This window comes from Dromiciops gliroides, chromosome 3 (assembly GCF_019393635.1).
Source record: "Dromiciops gliroides isolate mDroGli1 chromosome 3, mDroGli1.pri, whole genome shotgun sequence".
Lineage (NCBI taxonomy): Eukaryota > Metazoa > Chordata > Mammalia > Microbiotheria > Microbiotheriidae > Dromiciops > Dromiciops gliroides.
In genome coordinates this window covers 245,874,442-245,892,859 of record NC_057863.1, presented here as the reverse complement: position 1 = coordinate 245,892,859, position 18,418 = coordinate 245,874,442, and the positions used below count along the sequence as shown (strand labels likewise).

General features: G+C 36.7%; 1 protein-coding gene across 1 annotated transcript in view; it reads right to left on the bottom strand.

Annotated features, from left to right (window-relative positions):
• Window positions 1-1,328: 1,328 nt before the first annotated feature.
• The window catches only part of OCA2 (OCA2 melanosomal transmembrane protein), a 621,653-nt gene continuing 604,563 nt past the window's right edge, over window positions 1,329-18,418 (bottom strand). The window contains exon 23 of the mRNA XM_043996561.1: window positions 1,329-1,781. Coding sequence (XP_043852496.1) covers window positions 1,694-1,781 — 88 coding nt within the window. The 3' untranslated portion in view covers window positions 1,329-1,693. The remainder of the gene's footprint in view (window positions 1,782-18,418) is intronic.

The window sequence follows — 18,418 nt, the reverse complement described above, 5'->3', positions numbered from 1 at the left end:
TAATATTGGAGCATAAGCATTGGATTTGGAGTCAAGGAATATGGATTTTTAACCTGAGTCTCAGTTTCCTTATATGTAAAGTGGAGGTGAAATGCTTGTGCTGCTCTCCTAGCAGGGTTGTTTAGCTAAATTGATATGCATATAAAATACTGGGTCAATCTCAGTCTGTAAAAATTATGAGATATTATAGTCACATTTCTCCACACCTTTCATGTGTATGATTTCTTCATGCCTATTTGCTAACCCTCCCACTTGTAATGCCCTTCTCATCCTCAAAACCTTACTCAAGTCCACAAAGTTGTTAAAAAAAAAAAAAACAGGCTGAGGTAATGGAGCTTACAAACTATATCTCTTTCCATGTAAAACTAGGGAATTCTTTCCACAGAAGAATTTGGCAATGTGGATACTAATATTGGCATGATGCATTAACCAAAGTTAAACATAATTTCCTCCAGAGGTGTTTTGACCAAGCTATTTATTTTGCTCTCTAGAAAGGGAGTAGATACCATTTTACAAAGATAGCATCACAGATTTGTTTTTTACAACTGAAGATTCCATGGTCTGGAAAGGTGACCTTTACCTATGATAGAAAAAAATTTAGCATCTCCTGCTTCCCAGTTCTCAGTACTTCAGGGACATTTAGAATTGTAGGAGTCAACATTATGTATGGTTTGTAAGTGCAGTGAAAGATAAGGGTTTTTTCCCCTTTATTTCAGAGCATTATTTATAATTGACTGAAAACTCAAGGAAGAATCTCATGTAAGTTCTAATTAAGGAACAACTAAAGAAAAATAAGTGATAGTTTCTCTTTGGTAATGGAAAAAAGACAGTGTTCACTTCTGCTTCCTCTTAATGAGGATTCTGGCACCCAGGCCAGTGCCCTCTGCACACCAGGTATCCAATTGACATTGACTATTATGTCACTGCAGGCTGAAATAAGATGAAAGCTGAAGATATTGATCTAGCTCATCATTTTATTTTATCTAACCAAACAACACACCAAATTCTTTTGTAAAGCATTACTTTGGTTTATTAAAACATGTAAATTATTCAAAAAAGAACATGATTATAGGTTGTTATCATCTAATGTACCAACAAGCCAAGGAACTAAGAAATCAACCCCTTTTTAGGGAAGGGGAATCATTTATTTGTGCAACATACATAACATTACCCTCTAGCTTTTATGTCTCTTTTTAGGAAAGAAAACCTACCATTATAGTACATACACTTTGAATATTGAATACTTTGAAATGAAAAAGTGACTATAAAAGGACAAACAAGAAACCAAGAGAAAATACTTGACAAATTAAAGGGAAGTCATTTGAATTTCTTTTTGTTTTTCTGTTTGTGACTTTAAGCACAAGGCTACCTAACATGACTGGAGAGATATGTATTCCCTTGTATTGTAAAAATACAAGTGAATTCACTTCATATATTTGCTTCTAGGGAGAGGACACCAAACCAAAACTAGGTGCTATTTGGACATCCATTGCTTTACACTCAATCTTTGCCTAAAGGGTTACAGAGTAGAAAGATATCAAAAACAACATGGAGCCTGCTAGTTATTGCATGGACTTTTATGATGTATCTCTATTAAATCTCTTTTTTTCTCCAAATATTTTTCTCAGCATGGTCATATAATTTATGTTGGTTGGTTGATCAGATTCCCACTGGTCTTCAAAAGACAAATGACTTAGGAATTCCAGCCAAGTACAACATGCGCAACAAGCAGATAACACATCCCAATTGTGCAGGAGACAAGCATCATAGGGAAACCCAATCTGAAATTAAAAAAGAAAAATCAATTAAGATCTACAAGACTGTGACTCATGGGCAGCTAGGTTGTGCAGTGGATAAAGCAGCGGCTCTGGATTCAGGAAGACCTGAGTTCAGATCTGGCCTCAGACACTTGACTACTAGCTGTGTGACCCTGGGCAAGCCACTCAACCCTTATTGCCTTGCAAAAAAAAAAAAAAAAAGTGACTCATACAAGCCCAACTTTGTATGGGCAAAATAACTCATCCTTTGCTTAGTTAATGTTAGACATGACTTATATAATTCAAAGTTTTTCTCCTTTTAATTACTATATAGGGAGGGAACTATAGGATTATCAATATGCTCAAATAGGTTATTATAAAAATTAAAAATGCCTATTTATCCAAATTTCCATAATTCCTAAGAAAAATCCTGAATAACTAATATATTAAGGATGACAACCAAGCATAGAGCCTATTTGAATTATACTCTGGGTGGATGCTATGGGCTCGCAAATTACTAATCAAGATGTTTAAAATGCAGTAGAATAAAACAGAAGTACAATTATTTTTAAAGAAATGGAAATCATGAGCATGAAATCATTGAATTGATGTTTATTGTATCTATACTTCCACAATGGCAAGCAATGATAGTCAAATGAATGAATTAATTGGGGATGAAATATCTGGATGAGAGGTGTAAAACTAGGAATGATTTGTACTTCTTTCACAATTCTGGAAGAACTTGTCAGATTGCTTTAGAACAGAATCATGCCTGTATAATCTATAAGGGGATAAGCAACTAGAGAGTATTGCCTCTGTTCCTAACTATATTGTCTAATGTTAAGTCATCTTGACCTAGAAGACTGGTTGACCACCACTTTACCCAAATTAGCTAATTTTAAATAATTTGAGTGACAAGCCATGTAAGAAGTGTTTGGGGTTTTTTGTTTTGTTTTGTTTTTTTAAGCATTATGGTAAAAGAATAAAAGTATCCCTAACTTAAATTAATTTGCAAGCTTCTTTGGAAGTGGTGGTAGGAGCAGGAAGCAGTTTATTCTTATTTTGGACTTAGAATCCAACTTGGCTTCAATCTCTCTACTATATCCTAAATATAGGACCATGGGCAAGTCACTTCTCTCTGGGCATGTTTCTGCAACTGTAGAATGAGGAGGCTGGAGAAGTTAACTTCTAACGTACTTTCCAGCTTTGATATTCCCTGTGATTTTTGTGATAACCATAGCCAAACAGTAGCTTAGAAAGAATCATAGTGATTAAAGAGCTACTGAGCCTGAGGTCAGCAGAGCTGGATAATCAAGAGATTGCTCCAAACAAGAGCAATCCTTGAATCACAGATATTAGATGGAATTCCAGGGTCCATAAGCAAAACTTTTCCAAAAGGTCCTCTCCTGCTTTTTTTTTACACCTCTACCTACCCAGATGGCTATTTTCAAATGTTTCTAGGATTACACTAGTTCCTTTCTTGACTTAGAAATACAAACAAAATCACATTGCATTTTTCATCTTGAGCTGTGAGTTTGCTATTTGGCAAAGCATCATTGCGGAGGGAAAGCCCAGCAAAAGGGTTACAATTTTCCCTTTCAAATGGTTCTTTTAAAATATATTCAGCTGCAAATGTCTAATGGGAAATAATAATAATGATGATGATGATTATATGTCTTCTTCCCTATCCATAGTGTTTGGGAGTAGCTATTCACAAATGCTGCAGTGAGTCCTTTCACACAATGCTATAATTAAACAGGGAAACAGTGGTCGCTTTGTAGCAGCTTCTTGGATTCTGGACCTGACTTGGTAATTCCAAGAAAAGTGCTCAGAGAGTTACCCCATAGATCTTTTTTTTAATGTTTTTATTTTATTTTATTTTTGAGGCAATTGGGGTTAAGTGACTTGCCCAGGGTCACACAGCTAGGTAAGTGTTAAGTGTCTGAGGCAGGATATGAACTCAGGTCCTCCTGAATCCAGGGCCGGTGCTCTAGCCACCGTGCCACCTAGCTGCCCCTATCCCATAGATCTTCAACACAATTTCAAATTTTTACACCTTATTAGAGTATTAATAAGAATACCATGTGTGACCCTGGGCAAGTCACTTAACCCCCATTGCCCAGCAAAAAAAAAAAAAAAATACCAAATCAATATTTTGAGATTGGTCGACCTGCTTATAAGAGTAATAAGAAAAATAATGACAGTGATAATAATAACAAAAATAATGCCAAAATGCACATGCAAAGGGGGCGGAGCCAAGATGGCGGAGAGGAAGCAGCAAGCTGCCTGAGCTCTCCTTCTGTTCCCTCAAAATGAACATTAAATCAAGCCTCTGGATGGATTCTGAAACTACAGAACCTGCAAAGAGACAGAGAGACACAGTCCTCCAACCAGAGATAATTTAGAAGACTTCAGGAAAAGGTTGGTCTGACTCGGGCAAAAGGGAGGCCCAGCGCAGGGCAGCAACCCAGCGCCGAGGGGATCCGGGCAAGTCAGCAGGAGCTGCGGGGCATAGCCAAACAACTGAGGCCCCTGGAACCTGGTTCAAAAATCTGGTGGCCAAGAAGGACAGTGGAAAAACCTACCTGCACCGGCCGAGAGGGCCACGAACGGGTCAGGCGGGATCAGACGCCGGGGTCCAGTGTCTGGCTGGCCGAGAACAATCAGACAGGAAGTGCAGGGCGGGGGATCTCCACACACCATAAAGGCCTCAGAGTAAAAACCCGATCACACAGCACCTATACCCCTGCACAAGAAGCCCAAAACAGGGACCCTGGTGCCCCCAGAGCAGACCTCAACTTAAAGAATAAATAAATAGGCTGCAATAATGAGTAAGAAGCAAAAAAGAGCCCTCTCCATTGAGAGCTTCTGTATCAATAGGGAAGAAGCCAACACAAACTCAGATGAGGACAATAGCCTCAAATTGCCTACATCTGAAGCCTCACAAGGGAAGGTGAATTGGTCACGAACAAAAAGCCTTCCTGGAAGAGCTCAAAAAGGATTTTAAAAATCAATTGCAAGAAGTAGAAGAAAAAATGGGGAGAGAAATAAAAGCAAAACAAGAAAACTATGAAAAAAGAATCAGCAGCTTGGAAAAGGAAGCACATAATTTCACTGAAGAAAACAAAGCCTTAAAAAATTCATTTGGCCAATTGGAAAAAAAGGTGCATAATCTCACTGAAGAAAACAATGCCTTAAAAATTAAAGTGGGACAGTTGGAAGATAAGGAATCCATGAGACACCAGGAATCAGTCAAGCAGAATTTAAAAAATTAAAAAATAGAAGAAAATGTGAAATACCTCATTGGAAAGACAACTGATCTGGAAAACAGATCCAGGAGAGACAATTTGAGAATCATTGGACTGCCTGAAAGCCATGACCAGAAAAAGAATCTAGACACCATATTCCAGGAAATTATTAAGGAGAACTGCCCTGATATCATAGAATCAGAGGATAAAATCATCATTGAAAGAATCCACCAATCACCTCCTGAAAGAGACCCCAAAAGGAAAACTCCAAGGAATATTGTAACCAAATTCCAGAATTATCAGGTGAAGGAGAAAATACTCCAAGCAGCCAGAAAGAAGCAATTTAAATATCATGGAGCCACAGTCAGGATTGCTCAGGACCTGGCAGCTTCAACATTAAAGGACCACAAGGCTTGGAATATGATATTCCGGAAGGCAAAGGAGCTTGGATTGCAGCTGAGAATCTATTACCCAGCAAAAATGTGCATTTTCTTTCAGGGGGAAAGATGGACATTTAATGACATTGGGGACTTTCAATCTTTCCTGGTGAAAAGACCAGAACTGAATAGAAAATTTGATCTCAATATACAAGACTCAAGAGAAGTTTAAAAAGGTAAACAGAGGGGGGGAAAAAAAGGTTACCCTATTAGGTTAAACTGTTTATACCCCTACACAGGAAGATAATACTCATAACTCTTAAGAACTGTAAATGTATTTGGGCAGAGAGAAGGACTTTATATAGAGGGTATAAATATAAATTGTCTTTGTGATGATACAAAAGAATTAAGGGGTTAAAAAGGGAGTCTATGGGGAGGAGAGGAAAGGGGAGGTGGAATGGGATGAATTATATCATACGAAGAGGTGGAAAAAAACCTATTACAATAGAGGGAAAGAAAGGAGGGGGAACATTGTTTCAACCCTATCCTCATTAGATTTGACTCAAAGAGGGAATAACATATACATTCATTGGGATAAGGAAACTTAACTCATTCTTTAGGGAAAGAAAAGGGGAAGGGAAAGGGGGGAACTGATAGAAGGGAGGACAAAAGCAAGGGAGAAAAGGGTAAAGAAAAGAGAGGGGGGTGGTAAAAAGGGAGGGCAGATCGGGGGAGGCAGGGGTAAGAAGTAAAACCTCGGTGAGGAGGAATAGGGTGAAAGAAGGGGGGGAAAGAACAAAGGGGGTAAATAGAATGGAGGGGAATAGACAGTCAGTAATAATAACTGTGAATGTGAATGGGATGAACTCTGCTATAAAACGGAAGCGAATTGCAGAGTGGATTAAAAACCAGAACCCTACAATATGCTGTTTACAAGAAACACATTTGAAGCAGAGAGATACACACAGAGTAAAGGTAAAAGGCTGGAGCAGAATATATTATGCCTCAGCTAAAGTAAAAAAGGCAGGGGTAGCAATCCTTATCTCAGACAAAGTGCAGGCAAAAATAGATCTCATTAAAAGAGATAAGGAAGGAAATTACATCTTGCTTAAAGGTACTATAGATAATGAAGTAATATCAATATTAAATATGGATGCGCCAAGTGGTATAGCATCCAAGTTCTTAGAGGAGAAGTTAAATGAGTTACAAGAGGAATTAGAGAGTAATACTATACTAGTGGGGGATCTGAATCTCCCCCTCTCAGAATTAGATAAATCTAGCCAAAAAATAAATAAGAAAGAAGTGAAAGAGGTGAATAGATTACTAGAAAAGTTAGACATGATAGATGTCTGGAGAAAATTGAATGGGGATAGAAAGGAATATACCTTTTTCTCAGCAGCACATTATCAAAAATTGACCATGCATTAGGGCACAAAACCATCATAGTCAAATGTAGAAAGGCAGAAATAGTAAATGCATCCTTCTCAGATCATGATGCAATAAAAATTACATGTAAGAAAGAGCCAGGGAAAAGTAGAATGAAAATCATTTGGAAACTAAATAATTTCATTCTAAAGAATTAATGGGCCAAACAAGAAATCATAGAAACAATCAATAACTTTATCCAAGAGAATGACAATAATGAGACAACATACCAAAAATCTATGGGATGCAGCCAAAGCTGTGCTTAGGGGAAAATTTATAGCTCTAAATGCTTACATGAATAAAAAAGAGAAAGAGGAGATTAATGAATTGGGCATGCAACTTAAAAAGCTAGAAAAAGAACAAATTAGAAATCCCCAATTAGACACTAAATTAGAGATCCCGAAAATTAAAGGAGAAATTAATAAGACTGAAAGCAAAAAAACTATAGAATTAATCAATAAAACTAAGAGCTGGTTTTATGAAAAAACCAATAAAATAGATAAAATATTGGTTAATTTGATTAAAAAAAAGAAAGAAGAAAACCAAATTACCAATATCAAAAATGAAAAGGGTGATGTTACCACCAATGAAGTGGAAATTAAATCAATAATTAGGAATTATTTTGCCCAACTGTATGCCAATAAATTTGACAATCTAAATGAGATGGATGAATATTTACAAAAATACAAACTGCCCAGGTTAACGGAAGAAGAAATAAAATCCTTAAACAAACCCATATTAGAAAACAAGCCATTAATGAACTCCCTAAGAAAAAATCCCCAGGGCCAGATGGGTTTACGGGTGAATTTTACCAAACATTTAAAGAACAATTAATTCCAATATTATACAAATTATTTGGAAAAATAGGTGAAGAAGGAGTTCTACCAAATTCGTTTTATGACACAAATATGGTGGTGATACCAAAACCAGGCAAAGCAAAAACAGAGAAAGAAAATTATAGACCAATTTCCCTAATGAATATTGATGCTAAAATCTTAAATAAGATATTAGCAAGGAGATTACAGCAAGTGAGCACCAGGATAATACACTATGACCAGGTGGGATTTATACCAGGAATGTAGTGCTGGTTCAACATTAGGAAAACTATTAACATAATCAACCATATCAATAAGAAAACCAAATAAATCATATGATTATCTCAATAGATGCAGAGAAAGCTTTTGACAAAGTACAGCACCCATTCCTAATAAAAACACAGAGAGTTTAGGAATAGGTGGAGCTTTCCTTAGAATAATAAACAGTATCTACCTAAAGCCATCAGCAAGTATTATATGCAATGGAGATAAATTAGAGGCCTTCCCAATAAGATCAGGGGTGAAACAGGGATGTCCATTATCACCCCTATTATTTAATATTGTCCTAGAAATGTTAGCTTTAGCAATCAGAGAAGAGAAAGGAATTAAAGGAATTAGAATAGGCAAGGAGGAAACAAAACTATCACTCTTTGCAGATGATATGATGGTATACTTAAAGAATCCTAGAGAATCAACTCAAAAATTACTTGAAACAATTAACAAAGTAGCAGGATATAAAATACATCCACATAAATCATCAGCATTTCTATACATGACCAACAAAGTCCAGCAGCAAGAGATAGAAAGAGAAATTCCATTTAAAGTAACGGTAGATAATATAAAATACTTGGGAGTCTACTTGCCAAGACAAACCCAGGAACTCTATGAACACAAGTACCAAACACTCTTCACACAAATCAAATCAGATCTAAATAATTGGAAGGATATCAATTGCTCATGGATAGGCAGAGCTAATATAGTAAAAATGACAATACTGCCTAAATGAATTTACTTATTCAGTGCCATACCAATCAGACTACCTAAAATTATTTTATACAGCTAGAAAAAATAATAACAAAATTCATCTGGAAAAACAAAAAATCAAGAATATCCAGGGAAATAATGAAAAAAAAATTCACAGGAAGGTGGGTTAGCGGTACCAAACCTGGAGCTTTACTATAAAGCGGCAGTCATCAAAACTATCTGGTACTGGCTAAAAAATAGAGTGGTAGATCAATGGAATAGGCTAGGCTCAGGAAATGCAGTAGTAAATGACACTAGTAATGTAGTGTTTGATAAACCCAAAGACTCCAGCTTCTGGAATAGGAACTCAGTATTTGACAAAAACTGCTGGGAAAACTGGAAGATAGTATGGCAGAAATTAGGCATAGACCAACATCTTACACCTTATACTAAAATAAGGTCAAAATGGATACATGATTTAGACATGAGGTGATACCATAGGTAAATTAGGAGAGAAAGGAATAGTCTACCTATCAGATCTTTGGAAAGGAAAACAGTTTTTGACCAAACAAGAGATAGAGTATATTATAAAATGCAAAATGGATGATTTTGATTATATTAAATTAAAAAATTTTTGTACAAACAGAAGCAATGCATCCAAAATTAGAAGGGAGGCAGAAAGCTGGGAAACAATTTTTGAGGCCAGTACTTCTGATAAAGGCCTCATCTCTAAAATATATAGGGAACTAAATCAAATTTATAAGAATGCAAGTCATTCCCCAATTGAAAAATGGTCAAAGGATATGAACAGGCAGTTTTCTGATGAAGAAAGCAAAGCTATCTATTCTGTAACAATTGGAATGACGCCACCTGCTGGATACTTACTGTAGAAGAGTTCTGCCCATGAAGGGAAGGTCTTTGAGGGCAAGACCAGGAGTCAGGAAGTGACGCGGGCTAGTGGGAGGAGGAAGGAAGAGACTGGCGCTCAGTCTCGCGCTCTTTCCTCTGGACTCTGGTGGAGAGTGGAGCTAGAAATGTGCTCTCCCTTTAATAGATAGGAATCTAGGCCTTTCTCTCTCTCTTTACCAAATTCTTATTCTCCTTAATAAACGCTTAAAAGTCTAACTCTTGCTAAAGCTTATAATTTTATTGGCGACCACTCATTAAATATTTTAGACAGACTAGCTAGAATTTTAGCCCTTAACAGATGGCTGACCACGAAGAGAAAAGCTAAACCTCAGTCTTCTTCTGATCTTCTGGTTGGGTAAGAAATTTCCCCTCCCTCTCCCTTTAACTGCTAAGTACTGGTGTACTGGCTATGTTTTCCTTTAAATTTTTTCAAATGGACCTTTTAAACTCCCTAATTACCCTATTTTTGATTTTAGTCTGTTTAACCAGACAAATGGGAGATAAGATCATGTTAATGCTTTGTTTTTGTGGATTTTCTATTTTTCTTTTTATTTTTGTTAAAAGAGCCAGCAACTTACTCACACAAGGAAATATCTCTCCCTCTCCCAACCATGCTTTTTCAGAGAAACCTGAAGAGATTCCCGCAGCTTTTCCCAGTTCTAACAGTAATTGTTGCTCTAATTTTGCATGCCTGGAGGCAATGACCCACCCTCTAGAAGCTTTTAATCCCCTAGCACCTGGAGGCAAAGTGGGGGAAGAGGAATCCAGGCCTGAGTTCAAAATCAAGTCTGATTCAAATTGCCCTGGTCCCTCCCCTCTTCTCCAGACCCCACCCTCTACTCCTCCCATGGCCAAGCCCATTGCTTCCCCTGCCTGGGAAGTCCAGAGATCTGATGCTGCGCATGCTCAACTTTCTCTAACTACATTTGCAGCTTCAGGCTCAGCCCTTCCCCAGCCTGGCTGTGCTTCTGAGACAACCTTAGAAAACCCTTTAGATTCCAGATATGCTCATTTTGTTCATAATTTTGCTAACCTGCTTTTGTCTTTAATTAGTAATCTTATAAAGCATTTGTATGGTGAAAAGACTGACAGACAATATAGAGGGGTTAAAGAAGAAAAACTTAAGCTGAATAAGAATGACAGCCATCAACATAGTTCAAGACTCTGCTTCTTTTGCCATGGAAGGGTATATATTGTACAGAAATGTAGAAGTAAGCAGCAAGGTATTGATATGTGTAGTGGGGATTTTAGATATCGGAATCAAAAGTGTTCTGAATTCACTCAGAGTAATAGTATCAGTTCAGAGGTTACATAGGATTTCTGTGCTATTATATATACATTTTGAAATTAATGGTATGGGTTTATTTTCATAGAGATTTTCATGCTTTTGAGATTGTGTCTTATACTTAGTTTCTAAAACAAGGAGAATATTTGTAAAAGCTTTTTATAGTCATGTGATCAAGTTTATATTTTATAATACTCTTATTGATATTAAGTTCATATTCATTTTGTTCCATGTGTATTTTCTTCTATTCATTTGTCTATCTAATTTTGAAACATTGCAAGATGGTTTTGATTTTATTATACAATGTTAATTCTAGGAGTATTGTGCTCCCATATTCTGAGTTGTTTGTTTTTGTTATTTTTTCTCAACTGATTATTTGATCAAACTCTTTAAAGCATTTCCCTGGCAAATTGTTTGCCATGGCAAGTGTAAATTGATTCTAGAAGTATTATTTTTGATAAGCATATTCCAAAAAAAAAAAAAGAGGGGAACATTTGTAAAAGTTTTCTTTGAGATTGTGTTGTGCTTTAACTTGTATTTAAATATGTTCAGATTTTTCAAAAAAGTAATTGTATACTAAGTTTAAAAAAAAGGGGTATTATTTGAAATTGTTGCATAATTATATATTGTGTTCTGAGTCAAGATGTATTCACATTTTTTGCAATCATTTATTATCCTCAATTTTTAAATCCATATGAGACTTGGATTATGGGAATTTATCATTTAAGACATTAATTGCCGTTATTCTGAGTTATCAGATGCCAGTTGGCCAAGATGCCATCCAATCACAAGAGGAATACATGCAAGAGCAAACACTGAACTGTCACATGAGGGGAGACATGCATGAAGTCAAGGTATGGCCGAGGGAACGGCTTTTGACAAATGTTGAGGTTGGATTCTCTTGGTTTAATATTTTATTCTCTTTTTCCCCACAATATTGTACAGATGGCTGGAAGTATTCATCCCACCCATCTCACTTCTACACCTGGCTTCTATGCTCCCTCCTATATGCCTGATGCCATGGACATCTCAATCCCATGCATCTGATTAAGTCTGACTCAGTTTCTTCCAATATGTTCAGTGGCATGGACATATATTCCATCCACCTATTTTAAGTCTGGCATACTGTATGGGCAGTACATATTGCTCAAGTGTGGGAATGCTCATATCCCATCATTTCTCTGTTCTTTTATGGTAACCCCCATAATTATCTCAGGTGTCATGATAAATACAGTGTTGAATTTGGCCTTAACACCTGTTACCAATTATATTAGATTTTTTAATTTCTCATAATGGCATGAGGATAATTAGGCAGATGATGCAAAAAGTGATAAAACAAAGATAAAAATTATTTTTATTAAGTAATATTGCAGCAATTGTCTTCTCAATTACCCTCCATAAGGGGGGACTATAGTAATATTATAATTTTAAAGAATGTCTCAATTTTTGTTTTATTATATGTTTCATGTGTAACAACTAAGATTCTGAATTCCCTTAGACATGTTTTTGAGAACTTTCATTGTTTGATTTGATTATTGACAAAGCTATTTTAAAGTTGTGTTAAGCTCAATTTTGTAGGAAATTTTCCTGGCTGATTACCAGCATCTACACATCAACCCCTGAAAAGACTTCCATTCCACGACTACACCTAGAGGACATCTGAGAAAAGACTTTCAGAGACTTTAAATGAACAGTTTTGATTTGTTGTTTTTGTTGTTTTTTTCTCTTTCTGTTATAATATACACCATCTGTAACATGTATTCTCTGCAGAGGCCCTCCCTTTGCAAGACTAATGTCAAAGCGTCGGTTCATGAGGACAAAAAAAAAATCGCCCCTCTGGACAAAACTTTCCTCTCTTCCTTTTCTATATTGTTGTTCACATATTATTAGTTAGCAATAGTTATTATATTGTTTTTACTGTTCTGTCAAGGAAACATTTTGTTTCTTGAGGAACAACAGGGGGGACTGTAACGATTGGAATGACGCCACCTGCTGGATACTTACTGTAGAAGAGTTCTGCCCATGAAGGGAAGGTCTTTGAGGGCAAGACCAGGAGTCAGGAAGTGACGCGGGCTAGTGGGAGGAGGAAGGAAGAGACTGGCGCTCAGTCTCGCGCTCTTTCCTCTGGACTCTGGTGGAGAGTGGAGCTAGAAATGTGCTCTCCCTTTAATAGATAGGAATCTAGGCCTTTCTCTCTCTCTTTACCAAATTCTTATTCTCCTTAATAAACGCTTAAAAGTCTAACTCTTGCTAAAGCTTATAATTTTATTGGCGACCACTCATTAAATATTTTAGACAGACTAGCTAGAATTTTAGCCCTTAACAATTCCCATATGAAAAAATGCTCTAAATCTCTAATGATTAGAGAGATGCAAATTAAAACAACTCTGAGGTACCACCTGACACCTAAAATGACAAAAAAAGAAGATAATAAATGTTGGAGAAGCTGTGAGAAAATTGGAACACTAATCCATTGTTGGTGGAGCTGTGAACTGATCCAACCATTCTGGAGAGCAATTTGGAATTATGCCCAAAGGGCGATAAAGCTGTGCATACCCTTTGACCCAGCAATACCACTTTTAGGTCTTTTTCCCAAAGAAATCATGGAAGGGGGAAAGGGACCCACATGTACAAAAATATTTATAGCTGCTCTTTATGTGGTAGCAAGGAATTGGAAGTTGAGGGGGTGCCCATCAATTGGGGAATGGCTGGACAAGTTGTGGTATATGAATACAATGGAATACTATTGTGTTGTAAGAAATGATGAGCAGGAGGAGTTCAGAGAAACCTGGAGGGTCTTGCGTGAGCTGATGATGAGTGAGATGAGCAGAACCAGAAGAACATTGTACACAGTATCATCAACATTGAGTGTTGACCTACTGTGATGGACTATGTTCTTCTCACCAATGCAATGGTACAGAAGAGTTCCAGGGAATTCATGATAGAAGAGGATCTCCAAATCCAAGAAAAAAAAAAGAACTGTGGAGTATAGATGCTGATTGAACCATACTATTTGATTTGGGTGCTGTTGTTTTTTTTTTCTATTTTGAGGTTTTGCATTACTGCCCTGATTTTTTCTCTTATAACAGGATTAATGCAGAAATAGGATTAATGTTATTATGGATATATATGTGTGTGTGTAGATATATATATGTATATGTATATAGATATATAGATATAACCTATATCAGATTACCTGCTGTCTAGGGGAGGGGGGAGGAAGGGGAGGGAGGGAGAAAAATCTGAAATTGTAAAGCTTGTATAAACAAAAGTTGAGAACTATCTTTACATGTAACAGAAAAAAATAAAATACCTTATATGTAAAAAAATAAAATAAAATAAATACTTAAATGCACATGCAAAACTGTCAATCTTGTTTCCCTCATTTGAGGTAGCATCATCTTCTGAGTCTCTTGCTTAACCCTCAAGTTCATTCTCAAGCACCACAGTATCATTACTGTCTTTTCTGTGACCACACAGCCAAATGGCTGTAGTGACAGGACTATATAGGATGAGTCACCATGATTACAGCGTTACTGAGTGTCATTCTGTTTGAGATCAATATATCTGAACATCCAAGACATGATGCCAAAACAGGAAATATTTTCTAAACTAGTAGTCCAAGTTTAAATTCCAAGGTTCACAGACAAAGTGTTTAATTTATAATGGCTGGGGGTCAGAGAAGATTGGAGAAGTCCTTTCCTCACTTTCACTGTGAGAAATGACTATCTTTCCTTTGGGGAAACCTCTAAAATTAGCTTGTTTGAGAGGGCATTCATGATCCAAACTAAACTTATTACTAATTGAGACATTAATAGATAGCACTTAAGCACAACAACTCTGGAAGGTAGATGTTATTATCCCCATTTTCACAGACAAGGAAACTAAGGCAGACAGAGGTTAAGAGTCTCATAGCTAATAAGTGTCTGCATTTGAAATTGAACTCTGATTTTCCTGACTCTACATCCAGCATTCTATCCACAACACCACGTTGCTGACTGGAGAGGGAGAAACATAAAAGCAAAGCACTTGTCATTTGATCAAAGCTAAAATGAGCAGAAGCTCTACCATGCTATGCCACAAATAGCCATGTTCTGCACACAATAATTTATTGAATGCTGGGCATTGAGATCAAAGGTTTCACTAACCTGCTATTTTACATGATGCACCAAAGAATGTGCAATGAAAGGTCAAAGACAGGAGAATTAGTCTCCATTATGACATCTCACAAAAGTATGTATTTGATAACCTAGTATTCCCAATTTGATTCAACACGCATTTGTTAAATATCTACTGTGTCCTGCACTATCATAAGTATGCAGAAATGAAATGATCCTTGCTGTCAAGAGATTTACATTCTGCTGAGGTATGTGCATAGATATTGATAAGCCTTCTAAATAATTATTTTCCTATAATTATTTAACCGTTTCACATCATTTCTCAATGATACAAGATTCTTATGTTTACTACAACTCCACAAAATTCTTCAACCATTTGTCCCCAAAATACTTCCTTAGAGCTTTCAGGGTTTATGGTAGGCTAGGAATTGAGTTTGCTATGGAGGGGGTCAAGAGACAGCTAGATGGTACTGTGGATAGAGTACCTGGCATGGAATCAAAAAGACCTGAATTCAAATCCAGCCTCAGACATTCACTAGCTGTGTGACTTTAGGCAAATCACTTAAGCTCTGTTTGCCTTGATCCACCGGAGAAGGAAATGACAATCCACTCCAGTATCTTTGCTAAGAAAACTCCGTGGACTTTATTGGTGTGCTATGGTCCAAGAGATCATGAAGAATCAGACACAGCTGAATGACTGAACAATAACACAACCAAGAGTAGCCAGTTTAAGCCATTAAGGAACCTCCCCAAATGAAATGATACAAGGTTCAACTGGGGCCTTTTAAGAAGTATATATATATATATATATATATATATATATATATATATATATATATATATATAGGCCTATAGATGGTTTATTAGCTTCTTGTACCTCATGAAATTCCTGGCTGCAGGGGTACACTGGAGCCAGCCAAACTGACTCTCCAGTGTGAACATTTACATCTCAGAATTTGGCAAAGATTAAAAATTGGGGCTTAATTTACCGTTTTATTGATTTCTAGACTTAAGCGATGGAGAAAATGTTCATTATTAATGCAGATTAAACCTAAAAGTGTGTCCTATATACATTTGTTTTGGGAAAGTTGGTTGTTCACCATTTGCCAGCAAACCACTTTCTCAGTCCCTTCAAGCCACCACTAGCTGTGGTCACCAGGCTTCACAAAACAATAAGAAGACCCTAAGAAACTATGCTTACTATGTATCTTTGTGCTGTTCCCCAAGGGTTACATCCTTTATATCTCAGCACAGTAACTACCTATGTACACATATACCTAGAGGTCAAGTGTTCATGGAGCTCAATCCAATCCTTGCTATCTTGATTTAAGCAGCGTCAGTAGGATAAAAGTAGAAGGAATGGATTGGGAGTCAGAGAAAAAGCTTACATAATTGGCTCTGTTAACTTACTAGCTGTGAAACCTTGGACAAATAATTTCTTCATGTTTCTGCATCTCATTTTCCTAATCTATAGAAATCAGAGGGTTGGGCTTTATAATTTCTAAGGTCATCTCCAAAAGGCTTTGATAGGAGTTAAGGCATCATTGGAAGACTGTCAATGGCATGTATTTGTGCATGTTCATCAGCCCCTGGTAGCTATTAGCCACATTATGAATGAATAACCTAGGAACTGCGGTCCAGTTTACTCTTCCAAATATGGGAGAACCCCACAATGAAAACCAGGGATTTCCTGGGATCAGCTTTCCAACAAATAATGACACTATCATTTGATTGGTGGCCTCATTCCATATTGGTTTTCATTAAGGTCCTAAGTTATGATGTGGAGATGTTCATGGTGAAATGTTGAAAACAGAGTAAATCAGAGCAATTTCTACCAGTAACCTACTATTCAACCTAAAAATGGATGTTCACCATTGTTGGTGGTCATTATTATTGCATGTATCAGATCAAAGAGGAATTGGTAAGTACAAAACCAGGAGATGAGGGAAATTTATTGAAATTAAACATTGCCGTCTGATGAAAAATTTACCTAATTGTTATTTGGAGAAGTCCTTAGAAAGTGACAGTCTGAGTGGGAAGAAAAGATAAACAAATATTAACAACACATGATGTTCTTGAAGCAGAAATATTAGTTGACTGACATGAGAGCCTTTTACCCAGCTAAGTCAGAAGCTATCGCTACAAAGAGGGAGTTTAAACACACAAACCCCAAACAACAATTACCGCTAACAACAGCAACAAACTAGTAATACCTCTACCTCTAAAATGTCAAAGTGAAACTGCTACTTGTCTGACTGGACAAATTGCCTCCCCCACCCCTCAGTGTGCTTTCTCATCTGTAAAATGAGAGGATTTAACTAAGACTCTTCCCAGATCTATGTCCTACAGTCACCAGGTGTGGTGGCACATGCTTATAGAAGGGAGGTTGAGACTGGGGGATCACTTGAGTTTGGGTGAACTGAGTTTCAGTAGGCTATACTGATTGGGTGACTGCACTAAATTTAGCATCAGTATGATGAACCCCCAGGAACACGGAGCCACCAGGTTGACTACGGAAAGGTGTAGTCAGCCAGGTTGGAAACAGCAGGTAAAAATTCTCATACCAATTAGTAGGAGGATGAGGCCTTGGAATAGTTCCTGTACTTCAAACTTGAGAGAGATAGGGAGATTGTTTAAAAGAAAAAAAAAAACTAAACTAAAAATAGATTCTACAGTCTAACTATTCTGCATTAAGCATTTTTGCGAATCAGATGATTGTTTTAGAGAGGGGAATCCTAGGATCTCAAATAAGAATTTGGTTTTTTTGATCGAAAGTGTATTGGTTTACTCATCACAGCAAACTACTTAAGCCCTCAGAATTTTTCTCCTGTGTAGACATGGAATTATTCATGACCCCCTTTAATTGCCATGAATCCTGAAAAAGTCAATCAACTAGAATTTGTGAAGTACCTACTATATGATAAGCTCCAGAGAAACAAAGAAAAACTGAAATAATTCCTGTTTTCAAGAAGCTTGCATTCTATAAAGTATGTTTTGATATTATATTAAAAAGCTTTAAAATTTTAAATTATTTATGATATAGGTAAGTCATTACATAATAGTTGATTTGATAAGACAACTCTTACAAATGTAGGGTTTCTAAGTATACAAAGCATACATATAAGTATATTTATACATATATATGTGAATATACATAAAATATATACAAGGTAGTGGGGGAGAGGTAAGATTTGAATTGAGTTTTAAAGGAAACTAGAGATTTAAGAGGTGAAGAGGAGTGAATACACTCTAGACAAGAGAGAAACAGACTTTGCAAAGTGATGGTGACAGGAAATGGAACGTCATGAAATAATGTATACAAGTGATAATTTTGAACTTTGGAAGGAGCTCATTATGAAAAAAAGCAATAACAAAGTACTAGTATATCAATAATGATATTTTCACCTGCCTGCAAAATGCTTTGTTTGGCTAGTTTATACTACTGGCTAAGCAAGTGTCGTCGGACAGCTCTGACAGCCCGACAGCTGCTGCCTTTCATTAGGGTTTAGGGGAGTCAGCTG